This window comes from Hipposideros armiger, unplaced genomic scaffold, assembly GCF_001890085.2.
Source record: "Hipposideros armiger isolate ML-2016 unplaced genomic scaffold, ASM189008v1 scaffold_95, whole genome shotgun sequence".
In the NCBI taxonomy this organism is placed as follows: domain Eukaryota; kingdom Metazoa; phylum Chordata; class Mammalia; order Chiroptera; family Hipposideridae; genus Hipposideros; species Hipposideros armiger.
The window spans coordinates 327,226-345,753 of record NW_017731445.1 but is presented as its reverse complement, the minus strand read 5'-3'; the positions used below and the strand labels follow the sequence as shown (position 1 = coordinate 345,753).

The 18,528-nt window shown below is 39.8% G+C and overlaps 1 protein-coding gene across 1 annotated transcript; it reads right to left on the bottom strand.

The window, feature by feature from the left end:
* Positions 1 to 318: 318 nt before the first annotated feature.
* On the bottom strand, positions 319 to 17,432 carry AK3 (adenylate kinase 3). The gene is made up of 5 exons (XM_019645901.1): positions 17,110 to 17,432; positions 8,756 to 8,875; positions 7,568 to 7,740; positions 6,372 to 6,490; positions 319 to 3,013 (listed from the first exon to the last, which is right to left on the bottom strand). Exons 1-5 carry the CDS (start codon positions 17,258 to 17,260, stop codon positions 2,893 to 2,895), a joined length of 684 nt encoding a protein of 227 aa, XP_019501446.1. The 5' UTR covers positions 17,261 to 17,432; the 3' UTR covers positions 319 to 2,892.
* Between the last annotated feature and the right edge of the window lie 1,096 nt (positions 17,433 to 18,528).

Here is an 18,528-nt window from a genome sequence, read left to right as displayed (position 1 = left end):
AACACTTTTAGAATCCTTTGGTAAAATATGACCACCAGATTGATTTACACTTGGTAAAATTCTTCCAAAGTGCAATCATAACTTTACTCAGTGCTATACATATAGAAAAACAACTGTTAGTGAGCTAAAAAAAAAAAAAAGGTAAAGTGGGGTATGAACTCTACAAAGCACATTGGCTTTTACCAGAAGCTTTAAGCACAGCTAGACTATTTTGACTGTGTTCTAAAAATTTTTAATTGTATCTTCCAAAATCACAATCTTGGATTACCAGTGTCTGAGAATATTTTCTTGTCAATGAGAAGACACAACTTATAAACATGTTTTAAAATACAAATTTATTTTTGCTGTTGGTTGCAAGTATTACAACAATTTAATGTGAAGTCTGTAATTACCATGATTTGTTAATTAACATAGGTAAGTTCTGTAACAAACTTGAGTATCCAAAATATTTTACTTTGTTGGAATGCCATTATAAATAGCTGGTAGGAAAGTAGCTATGGGGTTGGGGTTTAGAAATTTGAGACAGTGTTTAACCTATTTCAAATGGAATTGAGAAATAAAATTTCTGGATGGTACTGCCAATTTCCATTTCTCACACCTCTGCTTATGAAGGGTGTGCCAAAATATGGTACTCCAGAAAGTAGGGTAATAGATTAAAGTACTGTCCTCATTAACCTTCAAGGCATAGTAGCTTCTAGCCGTGGCATTCAGCTCCATTCCTACTTCCATGTGGCACGTAAATCATAGTGGTAGGCAGTACAGCATTATGGGTTTTTTTTAGCAGGATGTGTTTCCTCAGTTATGATAATCATCAGAACTGTCTATGACATTAATTCTGCATAAAACAAGTTCTTCTTGTTTGCTTTAATTAAAAACAAAAGTAATAGTGCAGGCGTTTCCCAAAGTAATGGAGGTATGTGCAAAACTTTGGATTGTTTTGTGAGTGAGGAGGGAATGGTCACAGGGAAGAGACTTAAATTTCACAGCCATGTTCTACCCATTTGTGATTTCCATGTCTTCTAAGTGTCAAGAAGGCCAGTGTGGCTGTAATACTATAGCACGAGATAAAAGTGTAGCATAAAATGAAACCAGTCTGTGTACTGTTACTGTTTTAATTCAGATATCAGTCAGTCATCAGGGCAGCAGAATGGAAGGTGACATGGAGTGATCCTTTTGAACTACCAAAGACAAACTGATATGTACAGTTCTAAAATTGCACTGTATTATAATACCTTAATACTAATGTATGCCTGATAACCTAGTGATAATTCATAAGTTTAGTAGTTCACAACATTTTTAGAAAGCACATAATATTAACATTCAAATAAGGCATTATAGAAAGTTGTAAAGAATGTAATGTTTACTGTAAACCTTTTTTAAAAGCCTTGGTCCATTTTGAAAGCTCAACATTGAATTTTTAAAAATCAAAAAAAAAAGGAAAATAAGTTTTTTTCCGGCAAAATACATACCAGTCACTTCTTGGCATTTGTATTTTTAAGTGCCTAGAATAAAACGGGCCAGATTTTCAAAGGCAGTTAATAACACCTTTTACAAGGACTTGTTTCATTTGATTTTGCACCAAGTAGAGTAAATATGCCATTGAAGATGCAGTCAGGTTTCTCCACTTATAGTGCCCCACTTTGTACCAGGCCACAGTACATAAGCATGCATCCCACTAAGGAATCAAATCATTTTGATTTTAAAATGGCTGCTCAGGTTACATTCACCAACAAGAGTTCTTTACCCTTAAGATAGGATAGCAGTGAATGCTAGCAGGTGTAAACTTCTTTGATTAGGAATAAACTCCTTCAGTAAACTCAGTTTGTTTCCGGGTCCTTTTTAACCTGTCATAGAAATCCTCTTCATTGCCATACCTGTTTACTAATTATGATTGTTATATTTGTCAAGGGAATTTTCCCCAGGCAAACCTGATCTAGTTCTATTTCCTAATGACAAAGTGTGTTTACTTTACCGAGTGCCATGGATTTTCTTTTATTCTCTCTCTGTGTGTGGGTACTTGAATATGTTACTCATCAAGGCAGATCATACATTTTGATCAAAAAGAGAAACTGACAAGTAGATCCTAATGCATATCTCTTAACCTGAGTAACGTCTGAAAACATAGGTCTTTACATTTTCCTTTGAAAATACAACTTTGGTGCTTTTGCAAGAACTTATAATTTCTAACATAAATCATATCCCTCAGTACACATGTATTTTCAAAAGAAAACAAATCATGGGAAATTAATGCTTTCCTATATGCTAATTGATATATTTTTATGGCAAATTGAAGATTCTGAGTAACCTGAAGGTAAGTTAACAACAAAATAAATATATATGGCTATCTTAGAAATTTCTTAGTATAGAGGCAGCAGTGTATTTGCATTCTCAAACTAATCTTTATATCCAGTTGCTTTTCTTCTGGAATTTTACAGACACAGAGTCACAAAACTGTATCACAGTGGTAAAGATTTTTTTTTTGGCATCAGTCTAAGCAAAATCCTTTGATAAGATACTTTTCCCAAATGACATGGAATTGTTTTATGCTTTTCCAGAAAAACAAGGAAACTGTATCAACCACTTACTCTTCTGAACAAAAGTTAGATTACTATTAATTGGCCTTTTAATTATGCTCTAAATGATTTTTCAAAAGTTTCATTAGATATGATATTTTTAAATTGTACACCCACAGAAAGATAACTGGATAAAACATACTAGATGATTTTGAAAGATGAATCAGTATCTGACTCATTTGGCACATCCTTAATTTCCAGAATAAAATCAGTAGAAATGAAACGAATAAAATTTTCAAAGAATTCATACAATTCAGTCTTAGGACCTGGAGCTTCTAAATGAGGACCTTCTGCTCATCTTACTGGTCACACGCACTTCTCATGGAGTAACGGATGCTTTCTGGTTTACTTGTGGAATTTTGGTTTGCAGGAAAGCATATACATAGGGCCAGATCTTGTTGGTTTCTGTTCCAGAGAATGTTTCCAACACCCCTTTTTTCCTAAAGGTGACAAAACAAAAAACACAGGTCTGAGTCTTCCTAATACACTTTTTCAACGTGATTCTTCAAAGTTGATAATGTGGACTTCGAAGCCTCAGTTCAGTACAGATCTGTGTGATCAAAGAGAAGAGCACTTGGCTGGGCATTGGAAAGCCTAGGTTTTGGTTTTGGTTGTGCCCTCTGGGTTACCGAATGGTAACTTAAAAATTAATAGCAACTCTCACTTATTGAACACGTGCTAAGTGCTTTACATATAATAGTTTATTTAATCCTTTCTAAAGTTCAAGTTTCCTTATTTTACTGACAAAACTGTGTGTTAGAGATGGAAAGAAACAGCCCAAACAACTCAAGTTTCCAAACACAGGGCCTGCCCGATGCCCTGACACCTCTTGGCTTTCTTTGTCTACTACCCATTTGCAAAACAGCTTTCTCACACTTGATTGTGCTTCCTTCTTTTCACCTTGGTTTATTTTTTCCCTCTGTGCTACTCTTCTGAATTTTAGGGGAAAGGGGAATAAAAGGTATTGTTTTTATTGGGTTTCCTATTGTGTTTCTCCATTTCTCCCCAGGAAGATTTGTCTGACTTGTCACCAGACTAGCAGCCAAAGTCTATTTACCCGGTTTTCTGGGGGTACGATGGAAAGGAGAATCAGAATTCTGGAGTTGCTTTCCAAACACGGATTCCCTCCACAGATTCTGGTATTCCTCTCGTTTACCTTCCTCTTCCAACCCATTCATAGACCTTGGCTTCACTGCTGCATAAGAGCAACTGAGGATTTCTGGTTTAGTCTTTCTAACAGGATCCATCATACCTGCAACATTTTCACTAGATTTTCAGAATTTTCACTGGGGACACAAGCATTCCTTTCTTGATACCTCAGAAAATTTGCTACAATTAAGACTTCTAACTTAAATAATTCCCACTGTTTCCTTGGTAAGAAGCGTCTCCTAAGGAGAGACATTATGCAAATACAGTATTCTCTGCATATTAGAAGCCCTCCTGCTTCTAAACTCATGGGCATCTTGTAAAGCTTTCAAGGGAAAAAGCTTAACAGCTGTAAGCCTCTAGAAGAGCCACTTTAAAATCAAGCCAATGTCACGAGTGGGTTAATTACTGAGGGCACAACTACAGGCATTATTCAATCCTTAAGCTGTACCCTGGGCGAACATTTGTCATTTTAACTTCTGTGTAATAAAATGAACCAGCTTCAGCTATTGATCCTCTAAAAAGCAAGAGCATCACTTTGTTTGTAAACACAGACCTAATTATTCTATAACTGTCCCACAGCTGCAAGAGTTTTAAAGACAACAAAACAACTGTCAATATTTTAAAATAACAATGCTGACTATCACTAAGGTTATTGCAAATACCACTTAGAATTTTTTATGAAGTCCAGCCCTAGCTCTATGTGTAGGAGTTTGGAAGGAAAAGCTTCAAACAATGGCCAAGAGGTAGCAAAAACCGGAAGCCAAGAAAGACTAGGGTATCTATCTCCTAAGATAGGGACCCGGGTCATACGCTCCATCTCTGTGCCTTCCCTGACTTCCCTTCCTGTAGTCTGACAGAATTAATCCCTGCTTTGCAGTGTTGTTATCCCAACAATGTGTTTTCCCTTCTTCTGGTTGTTTTTGAGTGAATAACAAGTCCCTTTTGGAGGGGAAACTGGGTCCATGAGATTCAGGTGGGACTGTCCCCACTTCCCAGCTTCAAGGATGAGCTAATCAGTGCCACTGATTGAACACCTGAACCCAGCATCCATCCACCTTTGGACATTTTTGTTACATGACCAATAAATTTCCCTTTTGCTTAGCCAAGTGTGAATTAGCTTCCTGACTGATATAAGTACATTTTATGATGAATATAGTTTACTCATCCCTCTGCCTCACCCACAGATAGAAGGGGAGTTTCTTGAGGCTTGGCAGGGACTGGGTCTAATTATCTGTGTGGACCAAGGGCCCAGCACAGTGGCAACAGAGTATATAACAGCTAACACTGACTTAATAGTGCCAGGGCTGTTGTGAGCCTTTACATGGATTCTCTCACTTAATTCCCTTAATAGCCATATAAACGAGGCACTAGTTAATATTGCTCTGATTTTACAAATGAAAAATTTGTGGCACACAGGTTGAATACCTTGCCCAGGGCCATAGCGCTGGTAATCTGCAAAGCCAGGCTCACTAGACAAATCACAAAATTATAGTAACAGCTACTGTAGAAAGTGAGTCGCCAACTCTCTTATAATTTCACCCTCCAGAAATAACTATTAAAAGTTTGCAGACCATTGCTTTAGATTTCACTGCACACTTACCCTATTATAACAATAATAATAACCGATAATTATAAAGTGCTTACTATGTGTCAGAAACAATTAAGAGTTCCACATATTAACTCAATCTTTCAACCCTTTATTCACACCCCCATTTTATAGAGGAGAAAACAGGTTAAGGCCAAGTTAATAAAAGGTCAACTGGGAATTGAACTTGTGCAATCTGGCAGCAGAGTCTGTGCTCCAGCCACAACACTGTACTGTGTTGACACTGAATCATCATTCAGTAAGTGAATTAATTAAAGCAAAGGGTTTGTGATCAATCCTCTGTGAGGAGAGGGAAAGGAAATTGGATTGTTTCTTAGTCTGAGTCAGATATGAATTCAGTATAGAGCCCATATTTGTTGTGGAACATGAGTTCCCTGGGGAGCAGACAAAACTATGTTAGAATATAAGCTTTTAAAGACTATTAGCCAAATAAATGATCTGAGAATTGGCTGCCATTTGAGTCTTCTGTGCGATAGTGTCCTCTGTTGGCACAGGTAGTGGGCATTATTAGGTTTGCCTCCCCGGCATTCATTCACACCAGACAGCAGAGTTTGGGTGAGACTAACCCACCCCCAGCTTCAGGTGTGGACCCATCAGTGTAAGCCCTCCCATCCCGGTGACGGGTTCCCGAACGGGTAGTAACCAGGGCCTAAAACAGTGCAGGGCATTCCTTGACCATAGTGGCTATTCCAGTTGGTTCAATCTGCATAATGCTGGGGGCTTTTGTTCACTGGAGGAAAGGTGACCCCTCAGTCCTTCATGAAAGGGGTGTTCCTGGCAACTGTCTGAAACTAGGCAGGACTAAGGACAAAGACAACATGAAGCTGAGAGAATGGCAACACTCTCATCGAACCTAGAGGTAACTGAAGCCCAACCTACCTTCTGGCTCTCTCTGTTACGTGCACTAATAAACCTCTTTTATTATAAACCGATTTGCATTGGATCGTCTGGTGTTTTCGCATTTCAGCTGTGAAGCATGGATAGTCAGAAACCGCCTTAGAGCTTCATCATGCATGAGAAGTTCTGAAAAGTGACGGACTCACCGGTAGTATTCCAGGACCGGCTCTGTTTGAGCTTCATAAGCTTTCAGTCTCTTGACAACCGTCTCTGGTCTGTCATCCTCACGCTGGACAAGAGGCTCTCCAGTCAGGTCATCGATGCCCTAAATGGGAGTCAGACCGGCTGGTATCAAACATCTTATTTTTGAAAGATATTTTTTATAAGCAGTTACATGATTTTTAAACAGGTATGTTCTCTACACAAGCACCAAGCACACAAATGGGCTTTTAAATAGAATCAAATCCAAACCCAGATCATTAAATACAGAGTCATAAGACTCCAGGATCATTTCCGCAGTGTCAGTCACCTGCTCCTTAGAGTAAAAGCTTTTCTAAGCAGCCTCTAAATAATTTCACATTGTGGACAAAAAGGGGTCCTACAGAAAGTAACCTCACAGAGTGATCTGATCATAAATTCCTAACTGGGCAGGTCATGGTGGGTAGTCAGGCCCCAGGCATATAACTTCCTCAGTAAAAGGTCTATCTTTGCCTTAAGCAAGCCCTATCCATTGTTTCTGTGCATCTGGGTTAACATACCTTTGAAATGCCTCTTTTCAGACCCCTCAGAAGAATAACCCCCCTCAAGAGAGCACATAATCTTGTTAACTACCCTGTAATCTAATCCCCGCCTTGCTCTCTTCCACCTTCATTTAATCTTCCTTACATTCCTTAATCAAAATGCATATGAGAAGCTATGAGCTGCCATTCTTGGAAGTATCTTCCTCAGTCAGCTGAGATGATGATACTTCCAGGCATATCCTCTGGCTCTAAATTTTTATAGTAATTCTCTACAGGTTTGGACATTCTTACGGTGAATATATATATACGAGTATATATATACAAAAAGATTTGGCTACAGGCTGGGACTCTCAACTGCAAGCCCTGAGTAAACCAAAGTGTCTCTAATCCCTATGGCCCCAACTCCTAACACACTCCCTGGCACAGAGTAGGAAATCAATAAATGCTTTTGAAGGAATAACAAACCTCTGTTACTCCTGAGGATGCCTAGTAACAAGCTCAGTGGACTAGACAAGTCAACTACACCAAGTAACCTGAGAATATACCCTCAGGAGTTTTGGTCAAGCAGGATTTCCAAGGTCATAAAACTTCTGTCTGTGAGGGCAAGAGAGCTCAGACACTGTCTGCTCTGTGGAAGGCCGTGTCACACCAAAACTACTCACCACAGTTTTGGGAGGGTTGAATTCAATGTTGTAGACTCGGCCACTGGCTGGATGAATCCAGCGAGCAGTGAGGCGTTGCTTAATGATCTCAAAGGGCACGTTCAAGTTAATCACTGTGTCTATCTGATAAGCTCTATCCAGGGCTTCTGCCTGAGGAAGCGTCCTTGGAAAACCTTTACAAAATTTTTTAAAAAGAACAAAGGAAAGGAAGAGAGGAAGGGACAAAGAGAGGGAAGAAGAGAATTAATTAATTGAGCAATTTGAACAAAAACAGTAACACCGTGAGGCAGGCCGATCACAGCTGTAGGGCAACTGTGATGGTTCATTTCATGTGTCATGACACATGCATGAAATTTCATGTGTCAACTTGACTGTGCCCAGATATTTGGTCAAACACTATTTTGGGTGTGTTTGTGTGAGAGTGTTTTTGGATGAGTTTGACATTTAAATCAGTAGATTGAGTAAAACAGGTTGTTCTCCCTAATGTAGGTATGCCTCATCTAATCCACGGGAGGCCTGAATAGAATGAAAGGGCTGCCCTTCCCCAGAATAAGGAAGCTATTTCTCCTGCCTGACTGCCGTGGGCCTGCTGGGAGATGGGCTTTTTTCCTGCCTTCAGACTCAAACTGAAACATGAGTTCTTCCTGGATCTTGAGCCATTGGCCTTCAAACTGGGAGTACACCATCCCCTCTCCTGGATCTCCACTTATCAACCCACCCTGAAGATCCTGGGACCTGTCAGCCTCCATAATCACATGAGCTTGTACCTTACAATAAACACCTCTCTCTCCCTCTTTAGAAACTAAAAATCAACCTATCCTCAAGGCCTCCACTACACCTCTACCTGGCAAAAGTTTACAGCTGATTGTAAATTATCTTCTAGCCTTCCTTTTTCCTTTTGTGGTGATCCTCTCTCCTCATAAAATATTCTCAAAGGAGGGGGATGGAGCTAAAGTCACATCTGAAGGGAGCTTAAAAATCATGCAGTCCACTTCCCTCTTTCCATTCGGATCAAAAAGCAGGCCCAGAGAAGATGACTAGCCCAAGGCCTCAGGCTGGGTAGTGGCAGAACTCAGGCTCCCTGCCCACCATCCATGATGTCTGTCTGTCTGTAGCCCATGAAATGCTCATTTTCCTGCCCACACTCATCATTTTAGGCAGCTGAAATGCTCGCGACACTTCACTTACCATCCAATAGCCAGCTATATTGGGTGAGATTTTTCAGCTCATGGAAGGCCAGCCGAGTCATGACATCATCTGGGATGAGCTTCCCTTGTTCAATGAAAGTCTTGGCTAACACACCAATTTCTACAGCAGAATGAGGGGGAAAAAAGCAAATCAGCAAGTATACTTGTTTTATCCCATCCAGGTCCCTAGGAAACTGGTTACCCAAAGATTACACACTAATATGAAAATGTGCATCATCAACTTTTGTGATAAAAACAGAGGTTACAAAATAATCAATGCTTATTTAAAATTCTCCATTATGTAAAAATATATAAATGTAAATGTATAGACATAAAAAACAATGGTAACAGTAGCCATCTCTGTGTGACATAATTGTGTAACTTTTTTTTTAACATATTTGTACTTTTCTGTATTTTCTAGATTTTCTATCAGAAACAGCATATAAAATTTCTGAAATTATTTTTTTAAATAAGAATTTGAAATAGTCATTTTTAAGTGACTCTGTTCAAGTGATGTACAGGCTTTTGTAATCCTCTAAAACTGATGCTGCTATCACAACTCAATTTTTAACCAGATTAGCACTGTAATCATATTATATTTTCATTACTAAAACACACTGGAAAAGAATTTATAAACAATTTAAAAATATTACCCATAACTATATGTCATTCTTATGCAACAGTATTTTAATTTCCTCATCATCTCTCACCAAACTATTTATATACATTCAGAATTGTAATGCCATTGTAATCTGTGTATATAAGTATATAGCTTTGTGCTCTCTTCTCACTTAGCATTATTTTGCAAATACTTTTCAGTGATTTTATAATGTCACTTTTCATAACTATATAACACTCTATCAACATATATCCAAATGTGATGTATAAAAATACACTATCAGGCCGGCTGAGTGCCTCGTTGGTTAAGAGTTGGCTTAGGAGTGCGAGCTCTGAGCAGCAGGGCTGCCGGTTCGGATCCCACATGGGCCAGTGACACTGCCCTCTACAGTTAAAACGGTGAACAACAGTTCGACCTGGAGCTGAGCTGCCATGAGTCACCAGTGACGGCGTAGGCTACAGTGGGGCTGCAGTAGGCTGCTGTAAGCTACCATGAGTAGCCAGCAGCTGACGTGAGCTACCATGAGCCGCCGTGAGTGGCCGTCCAATGGCCAGGAACCGATCTGCCTCAGCCAAGAAGAGCACAATGATCACAATACCAAAATGGGCCAGTGAAGCGACGTCCTCCACAACTAAACTGAAGAACAAAAGGACAGCAACATGTCTGTTCCTCTCCCCCAATTCCCCAATAAAATCTTTTTAAAAAAATACACTATCACAGCAGTACTGTTGAACATTTAAACTAGAATTGTTGTTTCCCTATTGCTGCTTTTAAAGATTTTAACACCATTTCTTTTTCTTCTTTCTATTTCCTTTATTTTTGTCTTCTGAATTAATCCTGATGGATAAATTCCTAGGAGCCAGATTAAAGGGTCAAAATATGAGTGTTTTCAAAATCCTTGGTATGAATTACCATACTGACTTCAGAGCATATTCTAAATTGTCAAATTCATGAAGCTCGAAGTGCCTAAAAGCTGGCTGCCATTTGACAGGTGTACTTCCTGGGTTTATATATAAAGACAGTCTATTCAATAAATGGTGCTGGGAAAACTGGACAGATACATGCAAAAAAATGAAACTGGGGACGGCTGGTTAGCTCAGGTGGTTAGAGCGCAGGGTGCAGTGCTCATAACACCATGGTTGCCAGTTCGATTCCCACATGGGCCACTGAGGTACACCCTCCACAACTGGATTGAAACCACTACTTGACTTGGAGACAATGGGTCCTGGAAAAACACACCGTTCCCAAATAATCCCCAATAAAAACATTTTTTAAAAAAACTGGACCACCTTTTTACTCTATATACAAGAATAAATTCAAAACGGATTAAAGACTTAAATGTAAGACACAAAACCATAAAACTCCTAGAAAAAAAAATAGGCCATAAACTCTCAGACATTACTCTTATTAATATTTTTACTGCTATATCTCCTGGGGCAAGGGAAACAAAAGAAAAAATAAACAAATGGGACTATATTGAACTAAAAGTTTTTGCACAGCAAAGAAAACCATCAACAAAATGAAAAGACATTCTACTGAATGTAAGATATTTGCCAATATGTGATAAGATGTTAGTATCCAAAATTTATTTAAAAACTCATACAACTCAACAGCAAAAAAACAAATAATCCAATTAAAAAATGGGCAGAGAACCTGAATAGACATTTCTCCAAAGAGGACATACAGATGGCCAACAGACATATGAAAAGATGCTGAACGTCACTAATCATCAGAGAAAAGCAAATAAAAACCACAATGAGATACCACTTCACTCCGGTCAGAATGGCTATCATCAATAAATCGACAAACAACAAGTGTTCACACGGATGTGGAGAAAAGGGAACCCTTGTGCACTGTTGGAAGAATTGCAAACTGGTGCAATCATTATGGAAAATAGTATGGAGGTTCTTCCAAATATTAAAAATAGAATTACCTTATGACCCAGCAATTCCATTCCTGGGTATTTATCCCAAGAAATCCAAAACACTAATTCAAAAAGATATATGCACCCCTATGTATATTGCAGCGCTATTTAAAATAGCCAAGATATTGAAACAACCAAAATGTCCATCAATAGATGATTGGATAAAGAAATTGTGGAACATATGTACAATGAAATATTACTCTGCCATAAAAAAAGAATGAAATCTAACCATTTGCGACAACATGGGTGAACCTAGAGGGTATTATGGTAAATGAAATAAGTCAGACTAAGAAAGACATATGATCTCACTTATATGTGGAATCTAAAGAATAAAACATATGAACAAACAAAACAGAAACAGACTCATAGATACAGAGAACAAACTCAATAGTTACTAGATGGGAAGGGAGTTGGGGGCTGGGTGAGAAAGGTTAAGGGATTAAGAAGTACAAATTGGTAGTTACAAAATAGTCACGGGGATGTAAAGTACTGTACAGAGAATATAGTCAATAATATTGTAAAAACTATGTACAGTGTCAGATGGGACTTATCAGGAGGACCACTTCATAAACTATATAACTGTCTAACCAATACACTGTACACATGAAATAAATATAAAATAATATTGAAAGTCAACTATAAAAATAGTCACAGAGATAATAAAGTATAGCATAGGGAATATAGTCAATAATACTGTATAGCTATGTACACTGTGAGATGGGTAATAGACTTATTGAGGTGATCACTTTGTGAGGTATGTAAATGTCTAATCACTATGTTGTTTTGTACACCTGAATGCAATTAAAAAAATATATCCACACAAAAAATTATATATGAATGTTCATAGCAACAATATTCACAATAGACAAAAACTGGAAATGCCCAAATGTCCATCAAGTGATGCATAAGTAAAATGTGGTCTATCCATACAAAATCATATTTAGCCATAAAAATAAGTGAAGTACTGATATATGTTCCAAAATGTATGAACTTTGAAAACATGCTAAGTGACAGAAGCCAGACACAAAGGACACATATTATATGATTCCATTTATATGAAATGTTCAGAATAGGCAAATCTATAGAGACAGAAGGAAAATTTGTGGTTGTCTAGGGCTGGGAAGCATTGGGGAAAATGGAGAGCAACTGCTAATGGGAATAGGGTTTCTTTTCAAGGTGGTAAAAATGCTCTAAAATTGATTGTTGCACAACCCTAAATATAATATGATGCACTGAACCATATACAATCTGACTGGTATCTTTATAAGAAGAGGAAGAGACACCAGGAGAGCATGCAACAGAAGAAAAGCCACATGAGGAAAAAGTGAGCAGGTGGCCATTTGCAAGCCAGGAAGGACCACACCAGAAACCAACACTGCCAGCACCTTAATCTTGGATTTCTAGCCTCCAGAACTCTGAGAAAATAAATCTCTGTTGTTTAAGTCACCTGGTCTGTGGTATTCTGTTATGGCAGACTGAGCAGACTAATACACACAGCCATCTGGCCATCTGCTCCCCGTGCCTACATTCCAATTGTGAGTACCACCACATTTGTCTCTGTATCTCCAGTACCTGGCACACATGAGATGCTTGATGGATCCATGGATGGATGGATGGATGGATGGATGGATGGATGGATGGATGGATGGAGAAATGAGCTCCCCTGGATTCTAGCCATGGAATTTTAAAAGACCTAATTTATTTTGTTTAAAAAAGAAATCTATCAAAACCTTACTTTCTTTGAGACGGTGTTTATTATCAGGTTCATCTTTTAAAAATGCTCTTTAAACTGTTTAAAGGAACTTTAGTGCACCCACAAAATAACAGAAAAGTGGGAGACAACCCAAATGTCCACAACTCATGAATGGATAAATAAAATGTAGTACATCCATTCAATGGAACATTATTCAGCCATAAAAAGGGATGAAGTACCAATACATAACCACAACATGGGTGAGTCTTGAAAACATTATGCTAAGTGAAAGGTGCCAGACACAAAAGACCACATATTGTATGATTCCATTTGCATGAAATGTTCATAATAGGCAAATCAATAGAGATAGAAGGTAGATTAATGTAGCCAGTGGCTCAGATCGGGTGGGGCGGGGTGGAAATGAGGGTGGCTGCTAATAGGCATGAGGTTTCTTTTGAGAGTGATAAAAATGTTCTAAAATCAATGGTTGCACAACTCTGTGAATATTCTAAAGTTCCCTGAAGTGTAAACCTTAAATAGGTAAATTATATGGTATGTAAATTATACCTTAATAAAGCTGTTAGAAACAAAGAACTGGGACAATCCTCATGGAAAGCAATACCGTTAAAGGTACAGAACAGTATGTATAGTTTGCTATCATTTGTGTACAAAAGAAAAACAACAGAAGGAAAAATGTTGTATGTACATGAAATAGCTCTGGAAGGATCTTTTCACTAAAAGTTGCTTTATATTTTTTGAAATTCCAAGTCACGTAAATGTATTGCCTATTATAAATCAAACGTTTCCATTATAAAAATAACTTGCTCTACTGTCAATATCATTCTAATTAGGCAGGCCTATGCTACACAGGTGTACATAATAAAAAGTTTGTTAGATATACAGAATCTTGGCTCCTGACAGAGGCTTTGAAGATTATCTACTTCCCCAACTCACAGATGAGAACAAATAAGATTCAAAAGGGTTCGCCATCCAGTCCAGCGTTACTTTGAGAAGCACCAAGCTGCAGTGCAGTTTCTCAAACTTTGGGCAATCATATGGCAACCTTACAATTTCTGCCATAGCTGAACTATTATTTACGATATACTTTTCTTTTAAAGTGACTCAGCTTTTTAATTTCATAAGCTATAATAGTCACAAAATTAAAGGTTTGGTGTGCTAGTTGTTTTTAAATACACTTTGAAATCAAATGAAATTTTTTTATTTGTTTTTAAATTTGAATTTTACTTTTACTTGAGATAAAATTTTGTCTACCTAAAATTATCTCATGAACCTCAATGTGGGAAATGCTGCATAATGGAAAGAGTAATTTAACTGGCACACAAGGAAACCTGGGTGTTCACCCTTGTTCCCCAGTAACTGCTATCTATTGTTGAGCAAGGTCTTTAGCCTCTCCTGAATGTAATTTCCTCATCTTTAAATGAGAGGACTAATGTCTAAGGTTCACACTCCAGTTTCCTGACTCCAGGGTCCAGTGGTAACCTATGGTTACTCCAAGTTTGCCACTGTCAACCACTTGCCTCCTGTTTTCATTGTCTTTAATTACATCTGCTGGGACAATTTTAAACTTTAGTTATAAAATACAGAGCCATGGGTTATAAAATACCGTCATGAACTGGTTGTTGGAGAGTAAATTGGTGCCATCCTTTTGTAACACTATTTGATGGTACCATATTTATAGAAATTCCATACTAGGAAATAAGCAGAGATGTTACCAAATGTTCACGCACAACATAGTCCTAACAGTATTTATTATAGCAAAGAATGGCTAACAACATAAATGTCTGATAACAGGAAATATTTAAATTAGTAACTGCAATCTTGATGAAACTAAATATCGTCTTAAAGACTGCTTGATGATGTGTGAACATGCTCACAATAAGTGAGGGAAAAGGTATCTAAACAATTTAGAATATAACAAAATTGCAAACACATAAATGCAACAGAGAAAAAAGAGAAAAATATATAAGAAAAAGCAGCAAAGGGTTCATTATAATTGTCTTTAGGTGGCGAAATACAGAGGATTTTAATTTTTTTTATATTCTCATGTTTTTCTTTCTTTATCATAAATATACTTTATTCTTAGTATCAAAAACATTAAGCAGTATTTTTTTAAATGAACGATTACACCTCTTTTGGCTCTGATCCTATGAGAAACATCCATCCATTCACAAATATTTATTGAGAATATATTCTTAGTCCTGAGATACGGAACATCTGTAATAACAATCTCATGAAACCTCCCTAAACCACATTTTCTGTTTTCCTTGTTAAGGAATTGCCTATAAAGACTCCAGAAAGAGCAGATGCCTGAGACAAGCTAAACATCTTCCCCCACGATCCTCTCTTCCCTCTAGCCTCACTTTTCATGTTGTGAAACATCAAAGAGGACAGCAGGCATGTCATGGGATAGTAAGGATAAACAAAGCGCATTGTTTCTAATTTTTAAATAAATATTTTCAACAAGTTTACTTATTGGCTTTAATTTTGTTTTTTTAATGTTTTGTGTTTTCACAAAGTGAGGTCTCCTGATGGTGTTCTGTACCGCACAGTAATATATCACTGCTAAGTTATTTTTCGGAGAATCACTTAAGAATTCTTTATTCTGATCCACTTTGGATAAACTTACCCCAACTAGGTGCAGTACTGGAGACCGTTTGTTGACTTAACTACTTCAATACATTGCATCAACAACACTTAGCAAATAAGCCCAACAATTTAACCTTTTGAAGAAGTCTAATTAACTACAAAAAACTTCATGATTTTTTTTTAAAGATCAATATTAGAAGAGAAAAATAAAGGTAGTAATTCACCAAACCAGGTGCTGAACCAAAGAACTCCAAGAGACAAACTAAAAACACTGGGGTGATTCTTTTTTTCATTTAAATGTCACTATTTTGAAACAAACTAACAAAACCCCACCTAGTAATAACCTACCGTATATGTTCATCAACAGGGAATCGATTAAATAAATCATAGATTCAGCAAATAGATACCTATACAAACATTAAAAGAATGAAATGGATTTCTATGTTTTCATGTGTAAAGATATCCCAGGTACAAAGTGAAAACACACTGGTGCAGAATACATTTATAGTATGATTACATATTACATAAAATAAAGCATATACATATACATATAAATAAAGCTTGTACATAAATTTCTAAGAGGAAACACAAGATACTGTTCCCCTCTGAAGAATGGGATTGAGTCAGGTCATGAGAGAGGGCTTTACTTTTATTTTAACTACTTCTGTCCTGTTTCCAATCCTTTTTTTATCTTGTGCAGGCACTACGTCTATAATTTTTAAAAGGAGCTTCAAAATGAGTTCTATTTTGGAAAATAAAGGTCAACACTTTTGAGAAAAAAAGAAAAACCTCATCCTGCTATTGAATTTGGAAGAAGAGCTTCCTTAAGATATAATTTACATAACATAAAATCGACCCATTGTAAAGTGTAGTTTGTTGACTGGATTTTGTGCTGAGTTATAAGAATTTATCTGGCACGAGAAACAAAACAATCTTTCAGATAATCACGCACATGAATAGCCTTCGTGTCTAAGAAATCTCTGGGGGTCGAAGATCTAAGCCAATTGTGTGCCTGCAGGGAGGGTAAATAGTGCTCTGCCTTCAGATTATAGGGGAAAAGCCAGAACTACAAAATCTGAGTTTAACCAAAAAAGAAAAAAAAAAAAGGCGGGGTGGGGCGAAAAAAATTAAGGAGCAAACAGTTCTCCAGGCGCAAGGGCACATGGAGAATAAGCCACAGCTCGATGAACCCTTACGAGCAGCTGCGACTGGGGCTGGACATGCCACTCAAAGCCAAGAGATTTCCTTTCATCTTTGAACTTCGAACGCGTCCTAACGTCCTAGTTCCTTCCCCCAATAACTCGCCTGCAGCTGTCCACGGAGGTCAGAGGTTTCGGTGAGCAATCAGTCTCTCAGAGGCCCGAGGTCTCGCCCCTGGGCAGCGGCAAGCAGATGCTGCACCCACATCCCTGGACCCGCATCCCAGGGACTCGCATTCCCCGCCCCGGCCCCCCTGCCCGCAAATCCCAACCCGTGCGACAGCGCACTGCCCGGCTCCACCCGGGCTCCCACCTGTGCCCCTAAGCATGTTGCCTCGGAGCAGATCCCCGCTGGAGAGGTGCTTCAGCTCGAAGTGTTTGGTGATTCGCGACGACACGGTGCCCTTGCCAGAGCCCGGTGCCCCCATGATCACTGCGCGCAGTAGCCGCCCGGACGCCCCCATGGCCGCAGGGAGAGGCCCGCGAGGCGCGGGCAGTGGGGCCTCCGCCTGGCTGCGCGCTCACCGGGCTCCGCGGCCCCCGGCCCCCGGCCAGCGGGCTCACAACGCTGCGAGCTGGCGGCAGCACAGCGCCCAAGCGCTCCCGGAAGTGAGGCGAGGGCCACCGGGGCCGCCCCTCCCGCGCCTTGCCCGGCTTCAGCGCCCGCCCCTCGGTTGCTCAGAGCGCTTCTTCCCACCGCCCGGGCCAGGCCGCGCAAGCCGCGCCCCCGCGCCCTCCCCTGCGAGTCCCTGGGCCGCCCCGCGCCCACCTGCGCCCTCGGCGCCTCCTCCCCACCCACCTGCTGCCGTCGGCCCCCTTCAGCCGCTCTGCTGCTCCCACTTTGCTCTCCGCCGCCTGAGGCCCCCCGAGGCCTCCTCGGCGACCCCTGGTTGCCCCCGCCGCCTTCCTCAGGCTGGGCCCCGCGTTCTGTCAGTGTCCTGCCCGGTCCTGCCGGATAGACCGCGCCCCCTCGGAGCACCCTTGGCAATCCCTAAGCGCCCCCTCCCTATACCTAGCTGCCCCCTGCGTCCAGTGGTTACCGGATGCCACCCTTCCCCACCACACACCGTTCGCCTCTCCTCCGTGCCAGGTGCTGTCCTGCCCAGTCCCAGCCGTATAGACCAGGCACCCCCCGTGCCCCTCCCAACCTCTGTGCCCCCCTCGCCATCACCAGTGCCCCTCCGTTCTCCAGGGTCACCAGACTGCCCCCTCGTCCTCACCCTACCCGCACTTTGCTTCACTGCCCTCCTCCTCCCCTCCTCTGCTGCGGGGTGGCTTTAAGGGACCCCCTCCTCCTCTCTTGCTTTCGTGCTGTTTTTTAAGGAACGTTTTTCTGTGTACCATCACAGTAGGTGAAAATGAGTGGAAAGGGCCTTCCTCATCATTTCGCAGGAGAGAAAAGCCAGTTGAAATTGAGTGAGGCACTGTAAGTCACACATCTATTGAGCGATGACTTCAATAAAAGTCACACTTTCACAGCTTCAGATTCAAAAGTAGCTGTTAACTTTACTCTGCAAAGCCTAAAAATACAGGCTCCTCCTCAAGCTCTATTATTTGCGTTCCTCGGTGAATTGATTGCACAAATATTTATTCAGTGTCAGATATTGCTGTAAGAGGCCTTGGAAATGCTGTGGTGAACCAGACAAAATTTCTACTCCTTGGAGTTTAAAGACTAGTGGTAGAGGCAGTTCATAACAAGGAGAAGAATAAAATGAGCAAGATAGTATGAGAT

What these genes read in the sequence shown, in the direction of transcription:
- AK3 (XM_019645901.1), bottom strand. Translation starts at nt 17,260, where the DNA reads ATGGGGGCGTCCGGGCGGCTACTGCGCGCAGTGATCATGGGGGCACCG. An exon ending in CAACATGCTTAGGGGCACAG is followed by an intron (nt 8,876 to 17,109) that starts GTGGGAGCCCGG and finishes ATTCTGCTGTAG; the next exon opens with AAATTGGTGTGTTAGCCAAG. An exon ending in CCGGTCCTGGAATACTACCG is followed by an intron (nt 3,014 to 6,371) that starts GTGAGTCCGTCA and finishes TGTCACCTTTAG; the next exon opens with GAAAAAAGGGGTGTTGGAAA.